This window comes from Hypanus sabinus, unplaced genomic scaffold, assembly GCF_030144855.1.
Source record: "Hypanus sabinus isolate sHypSab1 unplaced genomic scaffold, sHypSab1.hap1 scaffold_1564, whole genome shotgun sequence".
NCBI classification, from domain to species: Eukaryota; Metazoa; Chordata; class Chondrichthyes; order Myliobatiformes; family Dasyatidae; genus Hypanus; species Hypanus sabinus.
Window position 1 is genome coordinate 33,196 of NW_026779642.1, and position 19,825 is coordinate 53,020.

The 19,825-nt window shown below is 45.5% G+C and overlaps 1 protein-coding gene and 1 long non-coding RNA gene across 3 annotated transcripts in view; one reads left to right on the forward strand and one right to left on the reverse strand.

Annotated features, from left to right (window-relative positions):
- The window catches only part of LOC132387147 (NACHT, LRR and PYD domains-containing protein 3-like), a 31,134-nt gene that overhangs the window by 10,012 nt on the left and 1,297 nt on the right, over positions 1 to 19,825 (forward strand). For both annotated transcript variants that reach the window (XM_059959500.1, XM_059959501.1), the window contains 5 exons: positions 3,485 to 3,576; positions 5,168 to 5,334; positions 7,960 to 8,131; positions 8,230 to 8,295; positions 12,866 to 14,615. In XM_059959500.1, coding sequence (XP_059815483.1) covers positions 3,567 to 3,576; positions 5,168 to 5,334; positions 7,960 to 8,131; positions 8,230 to 8,295; positions 12,866 to 14,615 — 2,165 coding nt within the window. In that variant the 5' untranslated portion in view covers positions 3,485 to 3,566. The remainder of the gene's footprint in view (positions 1 to 3,484; positions 3,577 to 5,167; positions 5,335 to 7,959; positions 8,132 to 8,229; positions 8,296 to 12,865; positions 14,616 to 19,825) is intronic.
- Positions 11 to 19,502, reverse strand: LOC132387148 (uncharacterized). The gene is made up of 3 exons (XR_009509788.1): positions 16,682 to 19,502; positions 807 to 873; positions 11 to 26 (listed from the first exon to the last, which is right to left on the reverse strand). It is a non-coding gene; the product is annotated as an uncharacterized LOC132387148 (long non-coding RNA).

Here is a 19,825-nt window from a genome sequence, read left to right on the forward strand (position 1 = left end):
ACACTGCTCCTTGAGACATTACATTTCTGTACCAAGGAAGATAGGAAATAGCTGGAGTGAGACTGAATAAATGTAGAAGTGCCAGTTGCAGTCATTCCAGATCTACTGAAGTGCTGTCAGTATAAGTTCTGCATAATAATTATATTATGCATGTGAAAAGAAACATTACATTGATTAAGTACATACATCGAGATTTGTGTGTTAATGTTGTATCCCAGCAGGTTGCAGATCGACCATGACACAATCGGTGAGCTGGTCCGCACGGTACGGGACCGAGGGATGCGCTCCCCGCTCCCTGTTACTGACTCGACAGTCTCCCCATCTACCGCGCGCAACAGCTCACCGCGCCGCCCACTGCCCACGCGCGCCCTCTCGCGGAAATTCGTCACCCTCGGTCTGACGTTGAGAAGATTTAAGCATGCTGCGCGTGCCCGGTATCTCTCGTGAAGTGACGTGACATTTACTTGTCTCTCATTGGTGACACCAAATACCAATTTAGTATACCAACCAATGGAGATATGGGCTTCGTTATTAATGAGTTTCCTTAACAATCAGTTGGCGGAGCTGTAAGGGCGACGGATTGAAGTGGGAGTTCAGGGGGTTTATCTCCTCAGAATGAGCAAGGATGGAGAATTCTTCAGCATATTTTTAGTGGACACCGATAAAGTGTTGCCTGCAAGTGCGGAGACGGAGTGATTTTGACAGCAAGTCAGGATCTTACTATCTGACATGGTGGGCTGGAGGGAACCGGTGGCTGCCTTTTGTTTGAGGTGTCTGGGTTTAAACAACGGAGTAAATAGACCCACCTTGGACCAGCAGGCTGTCCCAGTGGGTGTTGTGTGGTCAGATGCTTGGAGTATGGTTGCTCCCTGTCTGCAGGAGGGACAAAATGCAACATTTTCAAGTCTGTTATTGACTGAAAACATGTATATTCATTCTTGTTTTTTGTTCATGATACAATCATTGTCCAATTTATTTTCAAGTTTAATAGTCATTCAAAACATACATGAAAACACATGAACACAGCCAAATACAACAGCGTTACTGCACACTAAGCCTCCTTACTAGAAACTGCCTCTCTAAGATACCCCAAGGGCATAGGCATTTCCTGAATAATATTATCTATCCATTGTAGCTGCTGTCATCCTCTCCTTCTTTTGCCTTCTGTTTTACCGAACATGAGAGTCGTCTCCAAAGAATCCTGTCCCCTCATGATGTGGTCAAAATAATTGAGCTTTTCAAGCTTCCCAGTGAGCAGTCTGGCGTATTTCTCCAAGTATTGACTTGTTCGATTTTCTTGCTGTCCAACGAACACTTTCCCCCAACATCCAAGTTCAGAGGCGTTGATTATTTTGTATTCAGCCTTTCTAATAGTCCAGCTCTCACAGCCTTACACCACAACTGGAAATACTATATACTTGACTCTACGGTCCTTCGCAGACAATGTTATGTCTCTGCGCTTCAGTATTTTATCTAAATTTGCCATTGCTACCCTCCCCAGAAGTAAGCGCCGTTTAATACGCTGCATTTACCATCATTTTCAATCTTTCTTTATTGATTAAAAAATGTATATGAATAGATACAAATCAGCAGTGAAGTTCTATCAAATACATAATAGAATAAATGTACAAAATAGAAAATGATATACACTGTCAAAATCATGTGTAATATAATATTAGGCTATTATATATAAACAGAGAACCACAACTCCTCTTGACAATTCATACAAAAAAAGACTGGAAATGTTCTATGTATAGGAGAGAAAAAAAACACTAAACTAACCTAAAACAAAAAAAAGGGGGGGGGGGGACGAGGCAGTCCACTTGAGGACAAGATTACAAAAAAAGAAAAAAACGTCCTTCTGTTCAAATCTGAAACTTCACGGAGAGAGAAAGAAAAGAAAGAAAACAACAAAAAAAAAGTAAAGAACTTAGATCTTATGAAAATATTGAATAAAAGGTGGCCAGCTTTGTTCAAATTTGAAAGATGTATCGAACGTCCGAGTTCTAATTCTCACCAGGTTTAAACAAAACATAATAGAGGAGAGCCAGAAAAAAGCAGTAGGTGGATTAAGATCCTTCCAATGCAACAAAGTAGCTCTCCTACCCAATAAATTTGAAAAGGCTATCACCGTTACCATCTATAGAAATCTTTGAACAACGGAAGAAAAACCGTCTCTGCTTCCACTTCCTTTCCATTTATTACCACAGAGTTAATAGGACTGGCTGGTTTTCTTAATATTGAGCAAGAAGCCAGCTTTCAACTTTCTTCTTTCATTTTCATTAGAAGCTTCTTCAGATCCTCCTCACTTTCAGCCATTAGAATAGAATCACATGCATATCTGAATTTATTAATATTCTGTCTGGTAATTTTGACTGCAACATTTTGAGTCCTCTGGACCAGCATTCCTCATATGCTCAGCATATAGATTAAATAAGCAGGGTGACAATATGCAGCCTGGTCATACTCCTTTCCAAATCTTGAACCAGTTTTTGTTCTGTGTCTGGCAACTGTTGCTTCTTGATCTTTGTACAAGTTTCTCATAAGGCAGAACAGATGTCCCGGTATTCCCATTTCTTTAAGGATTTGCCATAGTTTATTATGGACCACACTGCTGAAGGCTTTCGAGTAGTCAATAAAACAGATAAATACTTTTCTGAAATTCTCGCGATTTCTCCATTATCCAGCATAGGTTAGCAATTTGGTCTCTGGTGCCTCTGTCTCTTCTAAAAGCAGCTTCTATCTGGCAGTTCGTGTTCCATATATTGCTCGGGTCTTGCTTGCACAATCTTTAGCTTTACCTTTCTAGCACGTGAAAAAATTCGGTAATTTGAACAATACTTTACATTTCCGTTCTTGGGTATTGGGATAAAAACGGATCTTAATCCAGCCTAAAAGTCATTGTTGTTTATATTTTTCCAGATCTGCTGGAAAATTGCATGCAACACTTTTACAGCATCACCTTTTAGAATTTTCAACAATTTTACTGAAATCCTATCACATCCTGCAGCCTTATTATTGGCAATGTTTTCTATCACCCATTCGACTTCACTTTCCAGAATGTCCGGCACCAGATCGGTGAGGGAGTCATTGCAGGTGTCTTCGCTGTTGGATCTTTCTACAATTCTTCTGTGTGTTCCTGGCAACTCCCTTTGATGTCCTTTGCTTCTGTAAGGTCCTTCCCTTCTTTGTCATTTCCTATGACATTTTACATGAAATGTTCCTTTGATTTCTCTAATCTTCTGCAACAGATGTCTTTTTTTTTACAATTCTGTTGGCTTCTTCAGCTTCAGTGCATTGCTCCTTTAAGTAAGTTTCCTTATATTTCCTTGCTATCTTTTTGAACTTTGTGTTTAGTTGGAGGTCTTTGTACCGATTTCCATTTACTCCATGGAATGTCGGAGATGAGCAGTGACCTTACATAAGTGTTTTATATTTGAAGGACAGAGTAACTGAATCATACTTTTTTATTTGTGTAATTCAGGTCATTGCCAGCAGGTGGGGCGTGCTTCCACCCGGACGTCAGACAAACAGACGATAATCAACCAACGTCAGTCAGAGTCAGAATGGACACGGGTATGTTCACTGGGCTCTTTCTCATTAAAACTCTGTCATCATGGTACACGTGTAATCAAATAATAATTCAGAGGGATAAACTTGGGAGATAAAGGGGCAGAGAGAAGGTACCATCAAACGGAGTCATTGTTCCAACTGGTAAAGAGTCCATGAGCATTGGAACAATTCACCAGGTCCAGCGCAGGGACCTAACGAGGGGAATGATCGAATCGCTCCCCTCACCACACAAATCTTCACCTGAGTGAAAGGAGAAGGAGCCCCTAAATAAGGTGGGAGTGGGTAACACTCAGACAGGAATACAACAGCGGGCAATGTAACAGTCGAGGGAACAGATAGAATTTCCGTCAGCATTTGGTACACTCTGATGTGGGAAATGCCTCCGACAGCCATTGAGAGAAACAAATGTTGTTTTCTGTTTGGAAGGGCAATGGTGAATTCTCCCCAGATTAACGGGTTGTTGTACAATGGAGGTGAGGGGAGTTCCCGGTGTCTGTTTTCTGTGGCCGAGTTAAAGAACGTTATATTGAGGGAGGATGGGCTGGGTGCAGGAGACAGTGAACAAGAGAAATTGTACACAGGGAATCTGGGGCGGGGGGGGGGAGCTACTGAAGCAATGAAATGTCCTTGGCGAATAGAATTAAAGTAAAACAAAATAATAAGTGGAGAGGGCATCGTACAAAATGCTGGAGGAACTCAGCAGGTCAGGAAGCACCTATAGTGAAAAAAATAACCTTCAACGTTTCGGGCTGAGGATCTGTAAGTTGATTTCAAAGTCGTCTTGGGTACATAAAATGGAGTCAGCACGAGAGGAGCGTTGTTCTGGCTGAAGGTCTGTGACCAGTCGTGTTCGCAAGGATCACTGTTTCGCCATGCGTCTTGTGTGTGAATCAAATAGGTTAATCGTATGATATACTGGGTGGACTTATTCGTTGATTTACAGAGTTGGAGGAGTTGAATAAATTTGGGACTGTTGTCAAAGTGTTCGGCATCCAGTTAGAAATAGGAACAGAGAGTCACCAAGTACAGATAATTCAGGCAAATGTGAGAAGTTGCATTTTGAGAGGTCAAATTCGCGCGCAATGTGCACGGTGAATGTTGGGACTGATAATAAGATTGATGTACTGTCGGGTCTTGTGATGGATGTGCCCAGCTCCCTGAAGGTGGCAACACAATTGGTAGTGTGCTAACGATCAGTTGAGGTATTTGTTAAAGTTAGACTGTAACTGGATACGCATTGGTTAAGAGACAATTTCAGTATTGTGCACAAATCGAGAATGATGTGGAGGGTCTGTAGAGGGTGCAGACGAGTTTCACCACAAAAACCTGAGGTAACAGGTCTGTTTAGATGGTAAAGTTTAAAGGGGATTTACGATGCAGGTTTTCTACAGAGAGTGATCGGTGTCTGGAATGAGCTGCCGAGGGAGGGACTGGAAACAGATATTCAGCAGCGTCTGAGAGGCATTTGAACTCATGAGTAGGCCGGGAACGGGGGACATTGACCGTGTTCCTGAAAATGGGATTGGTTTAAAATGGCATCGTGTCCGCATACGCATGGTACATCTACTATTTTATGTTCTATGACCGACTACAGATCTGAACTCCGCCATCTCCGCCTTCCTGTCAAATTGTGACGATCACCAACTGTTTCGGTTGACGAGATTCTACATGGAGCGACTGGAGCAGGCGATTGAGGAGGGCGTGGAGGGAGTCAGCTTCATGTTAATGGGCAAGGATCACTTCACCGGGCAGGAGTATCACGTAAGTGGAAGGGACATACACTGAGTGTATATTCTACTGAATCTATCACATACCGACAGAACCGGTGTAACGACACCTCTGGGCTGTAAAAATCCTGTAATGCTTGAGGTCAACATCAAGAAAAGAGTCTTCATCTGCGAAAAAACTCTGAACTTTTATTAACCAACACAATCCTCTCTCCAGTTTTCTGATCACATTCATTTATAGACAGATTAGGATACAGGCAATGATTGACTGGTGAATTTAGTGATGTGACACTTGACGGACATTGCAAGTGGACAGATAACCACTCTACACCACTCATCACATCATGTTCCCAATGTTCGACCTTAATGGCCACTGACCAGTCTGCGTTCTCCTGATGACCCACGGGTTTCCCACAAATCAAATATATAGTGACTTATTTCTCAGCTCATTCTCGGTCTACCTTCAACCCCATCGTCAGTTCAACACTGACTGTCGTCTCTCATTTGAACTGCTGACCCTTTTTTTTTATCAATATCCCAACATGCCTCATGGTTCTGTTACCTTCTGTTCCTTGTGACTTCCAATTTGAGTTTGTAATTACCATAGCATATACTGTTAACATGGGAAGTGCAACATTAGTGCCACTGAAAATATTCCAAACATCTACAGCTAACATAGAATTACAAGGAAACAGCTTTCCAATGGTCCACGTGCTACTGGAGTGCGTTCACCCATTACCACCCAGAATGAATATTAGTGAAGAGCCAGACACCATACTGAACATGACATTCCACGTGAGGCAGCTGACAATTTCAGTCCAAACTTCTTACTCAACATTACCACCGGTCGCCTTTGGTCTGTCACACATACACAATAGTCCTGAGTTTGCTGGCTGCTCCTCACTGCCAGTTCCCAGCTGTTGGCTGGCACTGGAACCCCTCATGGAGCCTGGCAGTGAAGGGTGAAGCTGCTGCGGTTCACCAAGGATTACCCTGGCAAAAATCAACAGTGGCCCGGCCATAGTTTCACCTAGTCATAGTCATCAAACACTACAGTACAGCAACAGGCTCTTCTGCCCACCTAGTCCACACCGACGTATTATCTGCTTAGTCCCATTGATCTGAACCCGGACTGGAGACATCCAAAACTCCCCCATTGAATGAACTTATCCAAACTGATCTTAAATAATCAACTCGAATGTACATCGACTAATTAAGATGACAGCACGCTCCGCGCTCTTCAGCAACCTCTGAGTGAACAGGTTCCCCTTCACTTTGCCTTTCACCTGCCATCATTACCCTATGATCTCCAATTCCAGTCTCACTCAACCTCAGTAATAAATGCATTTTCGCAATAACTCTCTGTATACCTTTTATAAACTTGTATATCTCTTTCACATCTCTCATGGTCCTCCGACACTCTATGGAATAATGTCCTAGCCTATTCACACTTCCTCTATATCTCAGATCCTCAACACCTGGTAACAAACTGTATTTAATTCAGCATTCGTTCAATCTTATTGATATCCTTTCAGGAGGTAGATGTACACATTGCTTCAATTTAGCCTCTGAAACATCAACTTCGACATAATATCCCAACGTCTGTATTCAATATTTTGATTTATGAAGCCCCATGTCCAAAAAGCTTTACAACGCCATCTAACTTCGATAATACTTTCAAGAAATTTTGGATCTGTATCACTTTGCAGTATCTCATCACACTTCCTACTCTTGTCATTGGTACCAACGTGGACCAAGACCTGCTCATCCTGCCCTTAAGGAAGTTTCAGAGTCGATACGAGGTATCACTGACCTTGGTAACACACTATCCAAAAATCCTGTTCTCGTAAACAGAATCTCCAGTCTATTCTCCTGATCATTGTATTCCCCGTCAGTGCATCTCAGCACTTCTCATCCCTTCCGAGTCACAAAGCCAAACTCAGAGCCAGAGGCATAATCACCGTGGCTTTCCTCTGCTAGGCCATACCCCAAAACAGAAAGCCGTATCCCTGTTACAAAGAGTTTCCTGTAGTGGCTGCCTGTTCCCTTCCCCCTCCTGACAGTCACCCAGTTCCCTGTGTTCCGGGCCTTGTGTACAGCTCCCTCCCTGTATAGCCTGAGTCAATCTCTCAGCCTCCGGAATGATCCTGAGTTCACCCAGCTCCAGCTCCGATTCCTCAGCACAGTCTGTATTAAGCTGCAGCTGGATGAAATTCCTGAAGGTGTAGTTATCGGGGACGCTGAACGTCTCCCTGTCTTGCCGCATCCTGTAGGAAGAGCATCCCACTATCCTGCCTGGCTTTCCCACTGTTCTAACCATGAAAAAGAGAAGGGAAATATTACCCAAGATCAACCCAAGCCTCCGCCTCTCCTCAATGAACCCTCTCTGACACAAAGCATCAATAACCTACTCTATCTCTGGCTCACTCACACTATGACTGCTTTGCTTAAACCTTGCCAAGTGGATAAGTACCCTGCAATCTGTGGCGTTCAGAAAGTCATCATTGGCCATGCTAACTTCTTTTAATTTCTTTTTCCTGCTGCGAACAATTGCTGTCAGTGATTTGCGACGAGCAGAATGTGCTGGGTCTGTCCATGTTCAGGGTAGATTTGAACCCATCCCTCCGTTCCTCAATATATTCCCCATTGTTCATTACAGAGCGTGACTGAGCTCGCGGAGAAGGGAAACCGAGCGGGCGCTTCCAAACAACTCCTGGATCTGGTGATGGAGAGAGGCTCCGGGGCCCGGAAGGTGATGTGGGAATCCTTTGTGAAACTGCACCACCATTTACCGAAGCTGAGCAGAATATTGAATGAAATACGGGAGCGAGGTACGGTGTACAATACACTGTGTGTTACAGATGTAAATGCTGATGAATTTACCGTATTACACAGAACAGACTTCATGCAGGTTAATCTGTTTGAACAGGTGATGGCCAGTTCGCCTACATGGACACTGAGCGGGGTTTCTCTGAAGTGCCCAAGCATCTGAAAGGTAAGCGATGGACTGGAAAGCTCAAAGTCTGTATTTCACACTGAGAGTCTGAATACGTCTCTGTAGAGGCCTGCTTAGAGACTGTCAGAGTCTGGGAGACAGGTTTTTGTTGTTATTTCACTCTGAGAGTCTGAATACGTCTCTTTAGAGGCCTGTTTAGAGACTGTCAGAGTCTGGGAGACAGGTTTTTGTTGTTATTTCACTCTGAGAGTCTGAATACGTCTCTTTAGAGGCCTGCTTAGAGACTGTCAGAGTCTGAGAGACAGGTTTTTGTTGTTATGTCACAGAGAGAGACTGAATACGTCTCTTTAGAGGCCTGTTTAGAGACTGGCAGAGTCTGGGAGACAGGTTTTTGTTGTTATTTCACACTGAGAGTCTGAATACGTCTCTTTAGAGGCCTGTGTAGAGACTGTCAGCGTCTGGGAGACAGGTTTTGTTGCTGTGGCTGGAGGACAGGAAGCAATTTGCATTTGTCACAACACCTTTTCTGTGGGGCCGAGTATCTGGAGATTTGACAAAACTGAAGCCAAACCATTCCAATTGGAACATCCAACTCCAGCAAGGGAAATCTCGCACCACCGATCCAAAGTGGAGCTGAGATTTGTTGTTACTCCTCCATGAGAACATAAGGCATGGGAGCAGAATTAGGCCATTCAGCCCATCAGTCTGCTCCGCCAATCCATCATGGCTGATCCCCGATTCCACACAACACCATACACCTGCCTTCTCGCCATATCCTTTGATGCCCTGACCGATCAGGAACTTCTGTCTTCATTACACCCATGGACTCGGCCTCCACTGCAGTCTGAGCCAGAGCCTTACAGACAGTCATTATTCTCTGGCTCAAAGAGTCCTCCTTACCTGTTGTAAAGGATCGCCCCTCAATTTTGAGGCCCTGGCCCCTAGTTCTGGATGCACCTACCACAGGAAACATACTTTCCACATCCACCCTATCTGGTCCTTTCAACATTCTGCAGGTTTAAAAGAGATTCCCTTGCATTCCTTAAAATTCCAGTGAGTACAGGCCCAAAGTTGCCAAAACACACTTCATATGTTAACCCCTTCATTCCCAGAGTCATCCTCTTGAATCTCCTCGGGACTCTCTCTAATGACCACACATCTTTTCAGAGGTACTGAAAAGCTGTTGACAATACTCCTGTAGTGCAGCCTGACTATACAGTCTTGTAAAGGCTCAGCATTTATATTCGATTCTCTTTTTTGCCGCCTTTACCACAGACTCGACCTTTAAATTAATCTTCTGTGAGTTTTGCTCGAGGCTCCGAGGTCCCTCTGAAGTCGCTCTGCACCTCTGATCCTTGGACCTTCTGCTCATTTAGATAATAGTCCGCTCCTTTCACCAAAATGCATTATCATACATTTCCAACACTGTATTCCATCTGCCACCTCTTTGCCCATTTTTCCAATTTGTCTCAGTCCTGTTGCAATCGCACTACCGACCCCTGCACCAATCTTTGTATCATCCGCAAACTTTGCCACAAATCCATTCATTCCATCATCTAAATCACTGACAAGAACTCTGAAAGTCAGCGGTCCCAATACTGATCCCTGCGGAACACCACCGGTCACTGGCAGCCAACCAGAAAAGGCCCCTTTTATTCCCACTCGCTGCCTGCTGCCTGTCAGCAATTCCGCTACACATACCAGTATCTTTCCTGTGACGCCATAGATTTTTATCTGGTTAAGGAGACTCATGTGTGGCAGCTTATCAAATGCCTTCTGAAAATCCAAGTAAATGGCATCCACTGACTCCTTTGTCCACCCTGCTTCTTACTTCCAGGATGAATTCCAACAGAAACCATGCTAACGTATATTGTCATTAGTCTCCAAGTACCTCGAAACCTCAAACTTAATAGGAGACTCCAACCCTGCCCCAATCACTGAAGTTTGGCTAACTGGCCTATAATTTTCCTTCTTTTCCTTCCTCCCTTTGTAAAGAGTAGAGTGACAATAGCAATCTTCCAGTCCTCCGGGACCATGCCCGAATCAAGTGATTCTTCAAAGATCATGACCAATCCATCCGTCATCCCTTCAGCAACCTCTCTCTCAGATATCTGGGATGTAGTCCATCTGTCCCAGGTGACTTTGCACCTTAAGAGCTTTCAGTATGCCGAGATGTTTTTCCTTTGTGATAGCAACGGCACTCACTCCTACTGCCTGTCACTCGCAGACTGCTAGCGTCCGGAACAGTGAAGGTATATGCAGAGTGCACATTCTCCAGTGTTCCAGCATGGACTCTCACCTCCCTTTTAATCTTTATATAACTGAAAAAAGTGTTTATTATCCTGCTTTATATTATTGGCTTTTCTGTCCTCATATTTCATCTTTTCCCTACTTATAGTTTTTTTAGATGACTATTGTTATCTTGTACGCCCTTTCCTCGGCTTTTATGCAATCCTTAACTTCCATTGTCACCCATGGTTGCCTACACGTGCCACTTTAGAACTTCCTCCGTGGGCCGTATCCATCCTGCAACTTGAGACCTATTCCCAGAAGCTTCAGCCATCTCCGCTAGTATCCTTCTCCAATCTACCTGGGAAAGCTTCTCTCTTGTGCCTCTGTAATTCGCTTTATTCCATTGCGATACTGATACTGTAAGTTATGCTTCTCCCTCTCAAATGGTATTATGAATTCACTCATATTATGATCACTATCTCTTAATGGTTCTTTTACATTAAGCTCCCTCATAAGATCAGGGTTATTACACAACACCCAATCAAAGACAGCCTTTCACTGAGTTGTCTCAAGCACAAGCTGCTCTGAAACGCAATCGCGTGGGAATTCAATATATTCCCTCTCTTGCAATCTGATTCCTGACGTTCGTTTGACTTTCTTATTCCCCGTGCACATTGAAGTCCTTCATTACAACTGCGTCATTGGCTTTAACACACGCCTTTTCCAACTCCCTTTGCAATCTCAACCCCACACATTCGCTATTTTCAGGCCAATATAGGGTCCCTATAAAGCTTTTTTTTTAACTCTTACAGTTTCCTATCTCCACCCACAAAGCTTCAACATTCTCTAACCCTGTGTCACCTCTTTCTACAGATGTGATTCCACCTTGAACCAGCACAGCCACATCACCAACGCCTATGCCTTCCTGCCTGTCCTCTCGATAAGACGTAAATCTTTAAACGTTAAGCTCCCAGCTATGGTCTTCTTTCAGCCATGACTCAGTGATGCCCACGACATCATAATGACCAATCTCTAATTGCGCCAAAAGTTCGTCCACCTTATTCTGAATGTTCCGTGCATTTAAACACAAGGCGTTCAGTCCTGCATCTGTGCCTTTTTGAATGCTGTCTATGCAGTACAATTTAACAGTTTGCTCTCTCTGTATTTGAAAACATTCATTGGCTTGTCCACCCTAACATTCATCTTAAACCCATCATCTACTTGTGAAACTGCTGGTTCATCTACAGCTCTATTGTCCTAGTTCCGGTCCCCCGGCCATTTTAGGGTAAAACACTCCCAACAGCTCCAGTAAATCTGCCCATAAGAGTATTGGTCCTCATCTGATTCACATGCAACCTGTGCCTTTTGTACAGGTCCTACCTGCCCCGGAAGTGGTCCCAATTATCCAGAAATCTGAATTCCTGCTCCCTGCTCCAAATGCTCTGCCACACATTTCTCTGCCACCTCATTCTATTCCTATTGCCACTGTCGGGTGGCAAAGGCAGCAATCCTGAGATCATTACTTTTGAGTTCCTGTTCCTCAGCTTTTTTCCTAACCCCCTGTGTTCTGTTTTCCAGACCTCCTCCCTTTTCTCTTCCTATGTCGTTGTTACCAATGTTTGTTATGACTTCTGACTGCTCAACCTCCCTTCTCAGTATATTGTGAACGTGTCCAGAAACATTTCGGACAATGGCACCTGAGAGGCAAAGTCCCAGCGGTGTCCACAGAATCGCCTGCCTGCCCTCCTGACTTCAGAGTTCCCCATTACCACTGCCATCCTCTTCAGCTTCCTGCTCTTCCGCACATCATCGGGGAGTTGCCTGGGTTCATGTACCAGCTCCTCGGAGAATAAGAGACTGTAGACCAGTGTGGGGTGTGTCACATCGTGACTGGCTCAGCCTGGAAAAGGAAACAGAAATTATGTTCCTTTTCCGTGGCGCAGTACAGACAGCTTAATCCTAAAGGAGTGTCAAGAACATGGGGTCCATTGTGAGAGAAGTAAAAGTCAGTAGAGCAAGTAAATGCCCCCTCACCCCCCACTGTTACCCTCTGCGGGGTTGCACAGTTCAGCAGAAGCTGAGCAGTGAAAGCAGTGAAACCACCCGCTCCACACAACACTCTCCTCTCCAGAATCACGTGTGCACTTGGTGCTCGCTGGAACACCGGGGAATCTGCAAACTACCAACAGAGGGGAGAGTGGAGCCTTTAACAGCGGATCTGAGTCAGATCAGAACTGTTTCTGGGCCGTCGTTCATTTTCAGACACTCTAATCTCTGATCACCCGATTTCACCCAAACAGTGTCTTTAATGAGTATATGTCGGGAGCTCCATGTTCATCAGATCAGGCATTGACAACCTATTTCTGTCCGTCATAAGATGTTCAACAGAAACACAAGGAGACTCTGCGGACAGAGACTGAAAAACTGAGAGTGAACACGATCCTGATGAGGGAGAAGGTGAAGGTTTTCCAGCTGGTTGATCGATACGCTGAGCTCACGGTCATTTCTACTGTTCGAGATCGGAGACTGGTGGAACATGAGCTGCTGGCAAGAGGCAGAGACCACGAGGAGTGGAGAGAAAAAGATCTCCGTGGTAAGCTGGAAAAAATCCGTACTGATCAGTTATTCAAGAAGAGCTTTGTTCAAAAATTGCAAAGATATTTCTTTGGAAACAAATCAGGGATGTCCGCAGCAGTGGCCGGAGTCCCAGGGATCGGGAAAACAACAATGGTACAAAAGATTGTTTACGACTGGGCCACGGGGAAGATATACCAACAATTCCAGTTTGTCTTCAGTTTCAAATTCCGGGATTTAAACACCATTAACTGCAGAATAAACCTGAAGGAACTGATTCTGCATCATTATCCCTACTTTGGGAATATCCTGGGAGAGATCTGGAAACAGACAGAGGGACTGCTGTTCATATTCGACGGATTGGATGAATTCAAGGACAAAATCAACTTTGTTGATGGTCGGAGAGACACAGAATCACAGTGCACAGATCCTGAATTCAAGTGCAAGGTGTCTGATATTGTGTACAGTTTAATCCAGGGCAAGCTGCTCCCAGGGTGTTCAGTGCTGGTGACCACCCGCCCCACTGCGTTACATTTATTGGAAAAGGCGGATATCAGTGTCTGGGCTGAAATCCTGGGATTTGTTGGTGAGGAACGGAAGGAATATTTCATCAGGTATTTTGAAGATCAGACGGAGGCAGAAGCAGTTTTCAAACACGTGAAGGAGAACGAGATCCTGTACACCATGAGCTACAACCCCTCCTACTGCTGGATCCTTGCTCTGGTACTGGGCCCCTTCTTCACACAAAGAGTCAGGGACCCGCAGCGAGTTCCCAAGACCATCACCCAACTGTACTCCTACTATATTTACAACATCCTGAAAAACCATGGCCGTGAGATTGAGAACCCCCGTGATGTGTTACTCAGAGTTGGTCAGATGGCCTTCAGAGGAGTGTCGGAGAAGAAGATTGTGTTTACAGGTGGAGATTTGATCAACTACAATCTGCAGCCTTCCCAGTTTCTGTCCGGGTTCCTGATGGAGCTTTTGGAGAGAGAGGATTCTGCCCAGAGCGTGGTGTACACATTCCCACACCTCACCATCCAAGAGTTTGTAGCTGCAGTCGCACAATTCCTGATCCCAGATGGCAGAGATATCATGAAACTCCTCACTGAAGCCCACTGCGTGAGGGATGGGCGATTTGAGGTATTTCTCCGTTTTGTTGCTGGTCTCTCCAACCCAATGACAGCTCGGGGTCTGGAGGAGTTTCTGGGTCCATTTCCCAATGAAACAACCTGCTGGGTGATTGACTGGGTGAAGGAGGAGGTTAAACGCCGAAGTGGAAACACAAGGAGTGAAGCTGGTAAAAGGAGCCTCCTGAACACATTGCACTATCTGTTTGAGTCTCAGAATCATGGACTGGCTCAGGCCGCACTGGGATCTGTGGAAAGGATTTCACTCAGTGGAATGACACTGACCCCGATTGACTGCGCGGTCCTGTCTCATGTCATCGGACTCTGTGATACAATAAAACAGCTCGACCTGGAGAACTGCCACATTCAGTATGAGGGAATACAGCGGCTGGGACCCGGGTTGCATAAGTGCCAGGAGTTGAGGTAACTTGATTTATCTCTCACTCTGATCTGTGAAACTGTTCCATTGTGTTGTTTCAATGTAAAGGAATTTTGGTAAATTTGTAGTAAATCAGATTGTGAAGAATTGTGACAAATGCCCAGGGGATCAGTCAGTAATTCCCCAAGGACGGGAGGGTTCTGTGGTTCCTTGTGAAGGGATGTTGGAGACTTCATCAGATCAGTGAACAACGGCCATTGGTTGAATGGTAGTAAATCACAGGAATGGCCGTGTTTCTCACTGCCTGTGACACGTCCATTAACAATGTTCCTTCTCACTGTGACTGACACCCAGACCGACATTGACTGCAGCAGGTGGGTCAGAGATTCACAACCCCTTCCCGGTGAGGGACAAGAGACCGTCAGCAGACTGTCCCAGTGAGAAGGAAAGAAATACCATTGTGAGATTGTCCTCCCACTGCCCTTCCCCGTGTGTGACTTTGCTCACTTCCAGATACGCAAAGAGCGAGGGCGCATCTCCTCTGGGCCTCTGTTCAGACCCAACACACACGTACAAAAAATGTCTGCGTCCTCTCGTCTTGTAGGATTATCGTTTACCCTTGGAATCCTCCTGTGGGACTTCTCATCCCAATCTCCCTTCCATTCTTTGGAATCTCGCCCCCATCCCCATTCCTCCCGTGGACTCTCTATTACTCTTTCCTCATCCTCCTGTGGGATGTCTTGTCCACACACCCCACCACCCTTCCTGTGAGATCTCTCTTCCCTATCCCCCTTCCTTTTGTGGGATCTCTCCTCCCCATCCCTCTTCCTCCTGTGGGATCTCTCTTCCCCATCCCCCTTGCTCCTGTGAGATCGCTCTTCCCCATCCCCCTTCCTTCTATGGATTTCTCTTCCCTATCCCTTCCTGCTGTTGGAATTCTCTTCCCCATACCCTTTCCTCCTGTGGGATCTCTCTCCCCCATCGAATTCTTCCTGTCGGATCTCTCTTTGGCATGCCCCATTGTCCTGTGGAATTTCTCTTCCCCGACCCCCTTCCTCCTGTGAGATTTCTCTTCCCAATCCCACATCCTCCTGTGGGAACTCTGTTCCACATCCCTCTTCCTCCTGGCCGATCTCTTAACCCCTTCCCCCTTCATCCTGTTTATTTTCTGTCTATATCCCCCTTCCTCCTGTGGGATCTCTCTTCCCCATGCCTCATCCTCCCGTGGGATCTCTCTTCCACACTCCCATGCCGGCTGTGGGATCTCCCTTCCCCATCCCCCGACCTCCTGTGGGATCTCTTCCCCATCCCCATTCCCCTTTTGCTTGTGGGAACTCTCCTCCCTCCCCATAGAATCATAAAATCATAGAACACTACAGCACAGAAAACAAGCCATTCGGTCCTTCTAGTCTGTACCGAAACCTTATTCCGCTAGTTCCATTGACCTGCTCCCAGTCCATAACCCTCCAGTCCTCTCCCATCCATGTATCTATCCAATTTATTCTTAAAGCTTAAGAGTGAGTCCGTATTTTCCACATCAGATGGCAGCTCGTTCCACACTCTCGCCACCCTCTGAGTGAATTTCCTCCTAATGCTCCCCCTAAACCTTTCTCCTTTCACGCTGAAGCCATGTCTTCTCATATTTATCTCTCCTAATCTATGTGGAAAGAGCCTATTCGCATTTACCCTGTCTATACCCTCATAATATTGTAAACCTCTATCAAATCTCCCCTCATTCTTCTGCACTCCAAGGAATAAAGTCGTAACCTGTTCAATCTTTCCCTGTAACTCAACTCCTGAAGACCTGGCAACATCCTAGTAAATCTTCTCTGCACTTTTTCAAACTTACCGATATCCTTCCTATAGTTAGGTGATCAGAACTGCACACAATACTCCAAATTTTGCCTCACCAATGTCTTATACAACCTCACCATAATATTCCAACTCCTATACTCAGTACTTTGATTTATGAATGACAGGATGCCAAAAGCCTTCTTTACAACCCTGTCTACCTGTGATGCCACTTTCAGGGAATTATGTATCGGAACCCCCAGCTCCCTTTGTTCCTCCGCACTCTTCAGTGCCCTACCATTTATCGTGTATGTCGTACCTTGATTTGTCCTTCCAAAATGGAACACCTCACACTTGTCTGCATTAAATTCCATCTGCCATTTTCTGGCCCATTCTTCCAGTTGGTTCAGATCCCTCTGCAAGCTTTGAAAGCCTTCCTCGCTGTCCACAATGCCTACATCTTAGTGTCATCCGCAAACCTGTTGATACAATTTATCTCATTATCATCTAGATAATTGATACAGACAACAAACAACAATGGTCCCAGCACAGATCCCTGAGACACACCACTAGTCACAGGCCTCCAGTCTGAGAAGCAATCATCCACTACCACTCTCTGTCTTCTCCCACACAGTCAATTCAAATCCAGTTTACAACCTCTCCATGGATACCTTGTGTCTGGACCTTTAGAACTAACCTTTTATGTGGAACTTTGTCAACGGCCTTACAAAAGTCAATGTAGACATCATCCACAGCCTTTCCTTCATATGTATTCTTGGTAACATCCTCGAAAAACACTACAGGATTCATTAAACATGGTCTACCACACACAAAGCCATGCTGACTATCTTTTATCAGCCCTTGGCTGTCCAAATCCTTGTATATCCGATCTCTCAGAACACCTTCCAATAATTTACCTACTACTGATGTCAGGCTCACTGGCCTGTAATGACCTGGTGTACTTTTGGAGCCTTTTTCAAACAACAGAACAACATGAGCTACCCTCCAATCCTCCGGCACCACACCCCTGGCTGAGGACATTTTAAATATTTCTGCCAGGGCCCCTGCAATTTCTACACAAGTCTCTCTCAAGGTCCGAGGGAATATCACGTCAGGCCCGGGGGATTAATCTACCTTTATTCACTGTAAGGCAGCAAGCAGCTCCTCCTCTTTAAACTCTATATGTTCCATGACACTACTGTTTGTTTCCCTTAATTCCATATCCGCTATGCCAGTTTCCTGAGTAAACACTGACGCAAAAAAACTGTTTAAGATCTCCCCCATCTCGTGAGGCTCCACACAGAGACGACCACTCTGAACTTCTAGGGGACCAATTTTGTCCTTTACTATCCTTTTACTCTTAATATACTTGTAGAAACCCTTCGGGTTTACCTTCACATTATCCGCCAAAGCAACCTCATGTCTTCTTTTTGCCTTCCTGATTTCCTTCTTTAGTATTTGCTTACATTTTCTATACTCTTCAAGTACCTCATTTGTTCCTTGTTTCCTATAGCTGCTAAACACCTACTTAAGCAGATCGCCAATATCCCTTGAAAACCAAGGTTCCCTCTGCCTGTTAACTTTGCCTTTAATCCTGGCAGGAACATGCAAACTCTGCACTCTCAAAATTTCACCCTTGAAGGCGTTCCACTTACTGAACACATCCTTGCCAGAAAACAACTTATCCCAATCCACTCTTCCCGGATCTTCTCTCATTTCCACAAAATTGGCCCTTCTCCAATTCAGAACCTTAACTGGCGGACCAGTCCTATCCTCATCCATCATTATCTTGAAACTAATGACATTATGGTCACTGGACCCAAAATGTTCACCGACACATACTTCTGTCACCTGACCTGTCTGGTTACTTAATAGGAGATCAGGTACTGCACCCTCTCTCGTTGATACCTCAATGTATTGATTTAGAAAACTTTCCTGACACATTTGACAAACTCCACGCCATCTAACCCTTTCCCAGAATGGGAGTCCCCGTGAATATGTGGGAAGTTAAAATCCCCTACGATTATGACTTTCTGTTTCTTACATTGGTGTGCTACCTCTCTACAGATTTGCTCCTCGAATTCTCTCTGACTACTGGGCGGTCTATAATACAACCCTATTAGTGTGGTCACATCTTCCCCGTTCCTCAGCTCCACCCATATGGCCTCTGTAGATGAACCCTCCGGGCTGTCCCGTCTACGCACAGCTGTGATATTCCCCTGACTGGTAATGCCACTCCGCCCCCTTTCATCCCTCCCCTCTATCACATCTGAAACAATGGAAACCCGGAACATGAAGCTGCCAGTCCTGACCCTCCTGCAAACCAAGTCTTACTAATAGCAATAATGTCGATATCATCGTGCCAATCCACGATCTAAACTCATCTGCCTTACCTGCAATACTCCTTGCATTGAAATAGATGCACCTGAGAACATTTCTATCACATACAAACCATTGATATCTGTCTATAGAAGCAGTCCTCGCATGACCCTTATCCTCCACCACCTCACTATCTGCTCTAACACTCTGGTTCCCCTCCCCCTGCAACCTTGTTTAAAACCCCCGGAGCAGAACTTGCTAACCTACCGGCCAGGATGTTAGTCCTCCAGTTCCCCTCCAGTTCAGGTGCAAACTGTCCAATTCGAACTGGTCCCACCTCCCCTGGAAGAAAGCCCAATTGTCCAGAAACGTGAACCCCTCCCTCATGCATCATCCCCTCAGCCATGTATTTAGCTGCATTATCTTCCTATTTCTAGCCTCACTAGCACGTGGCACAGGTAGCAATCCTCCTGTGAGATCTCGCTTTCCCATCCCCCTTTCATCCTCTGGGCTCTCTGTTCCCACTCCCCCATCCTTCCAACTGTTGGATCTCTCCTCAGCATCCCCTTTCCTCCAATGGGATCTCTCCTACTCATCCCCCAACCTCCTGTTTGATCTCACTTCCCCACCCACTTCCTCCTGTCTCATCTCTCTTCCCCATGCCCCATCATCCTATGTGATCTCTCTTCCCCATTCCCCTTCCTTCTGTGGGATTTCTCTCCCCCATCCACTTTCACCCTGTGGGATCTCTCATCCCCATCCCCCTTCCTCTGGTGGTATCTCTCTCTCCCATCCCCCTTCCTCCTGTGGGATCTCTTCCCCATTACCCTTCCTCCTGTGGGATCTCTGTTCCCTATCCCCCTTCCTCCTGTGAGATCTCTCATCCCCATCCCCCTTCCTCTGGTGGTATCTCTCTCTCCCATCCCCCTTCCTCCTGTGGGATCTCTTCCCCATTACCCTTCCTCCTGTGGGATCTCTCTCTCCCATCCCGCTTCTTCCTTTGGGATCTCTCTTCCCTATCCCCCTTCCTCCTGTGGGATCTCTCTTCCCAATCTCCCTTCCTCCTGTGGGATCTCTCTTCCCCATCTCCCTTCCTCCTGTGAGATCTCTCTTCCCCATCCCCCTTGCTCCTGTGAGATCGCTC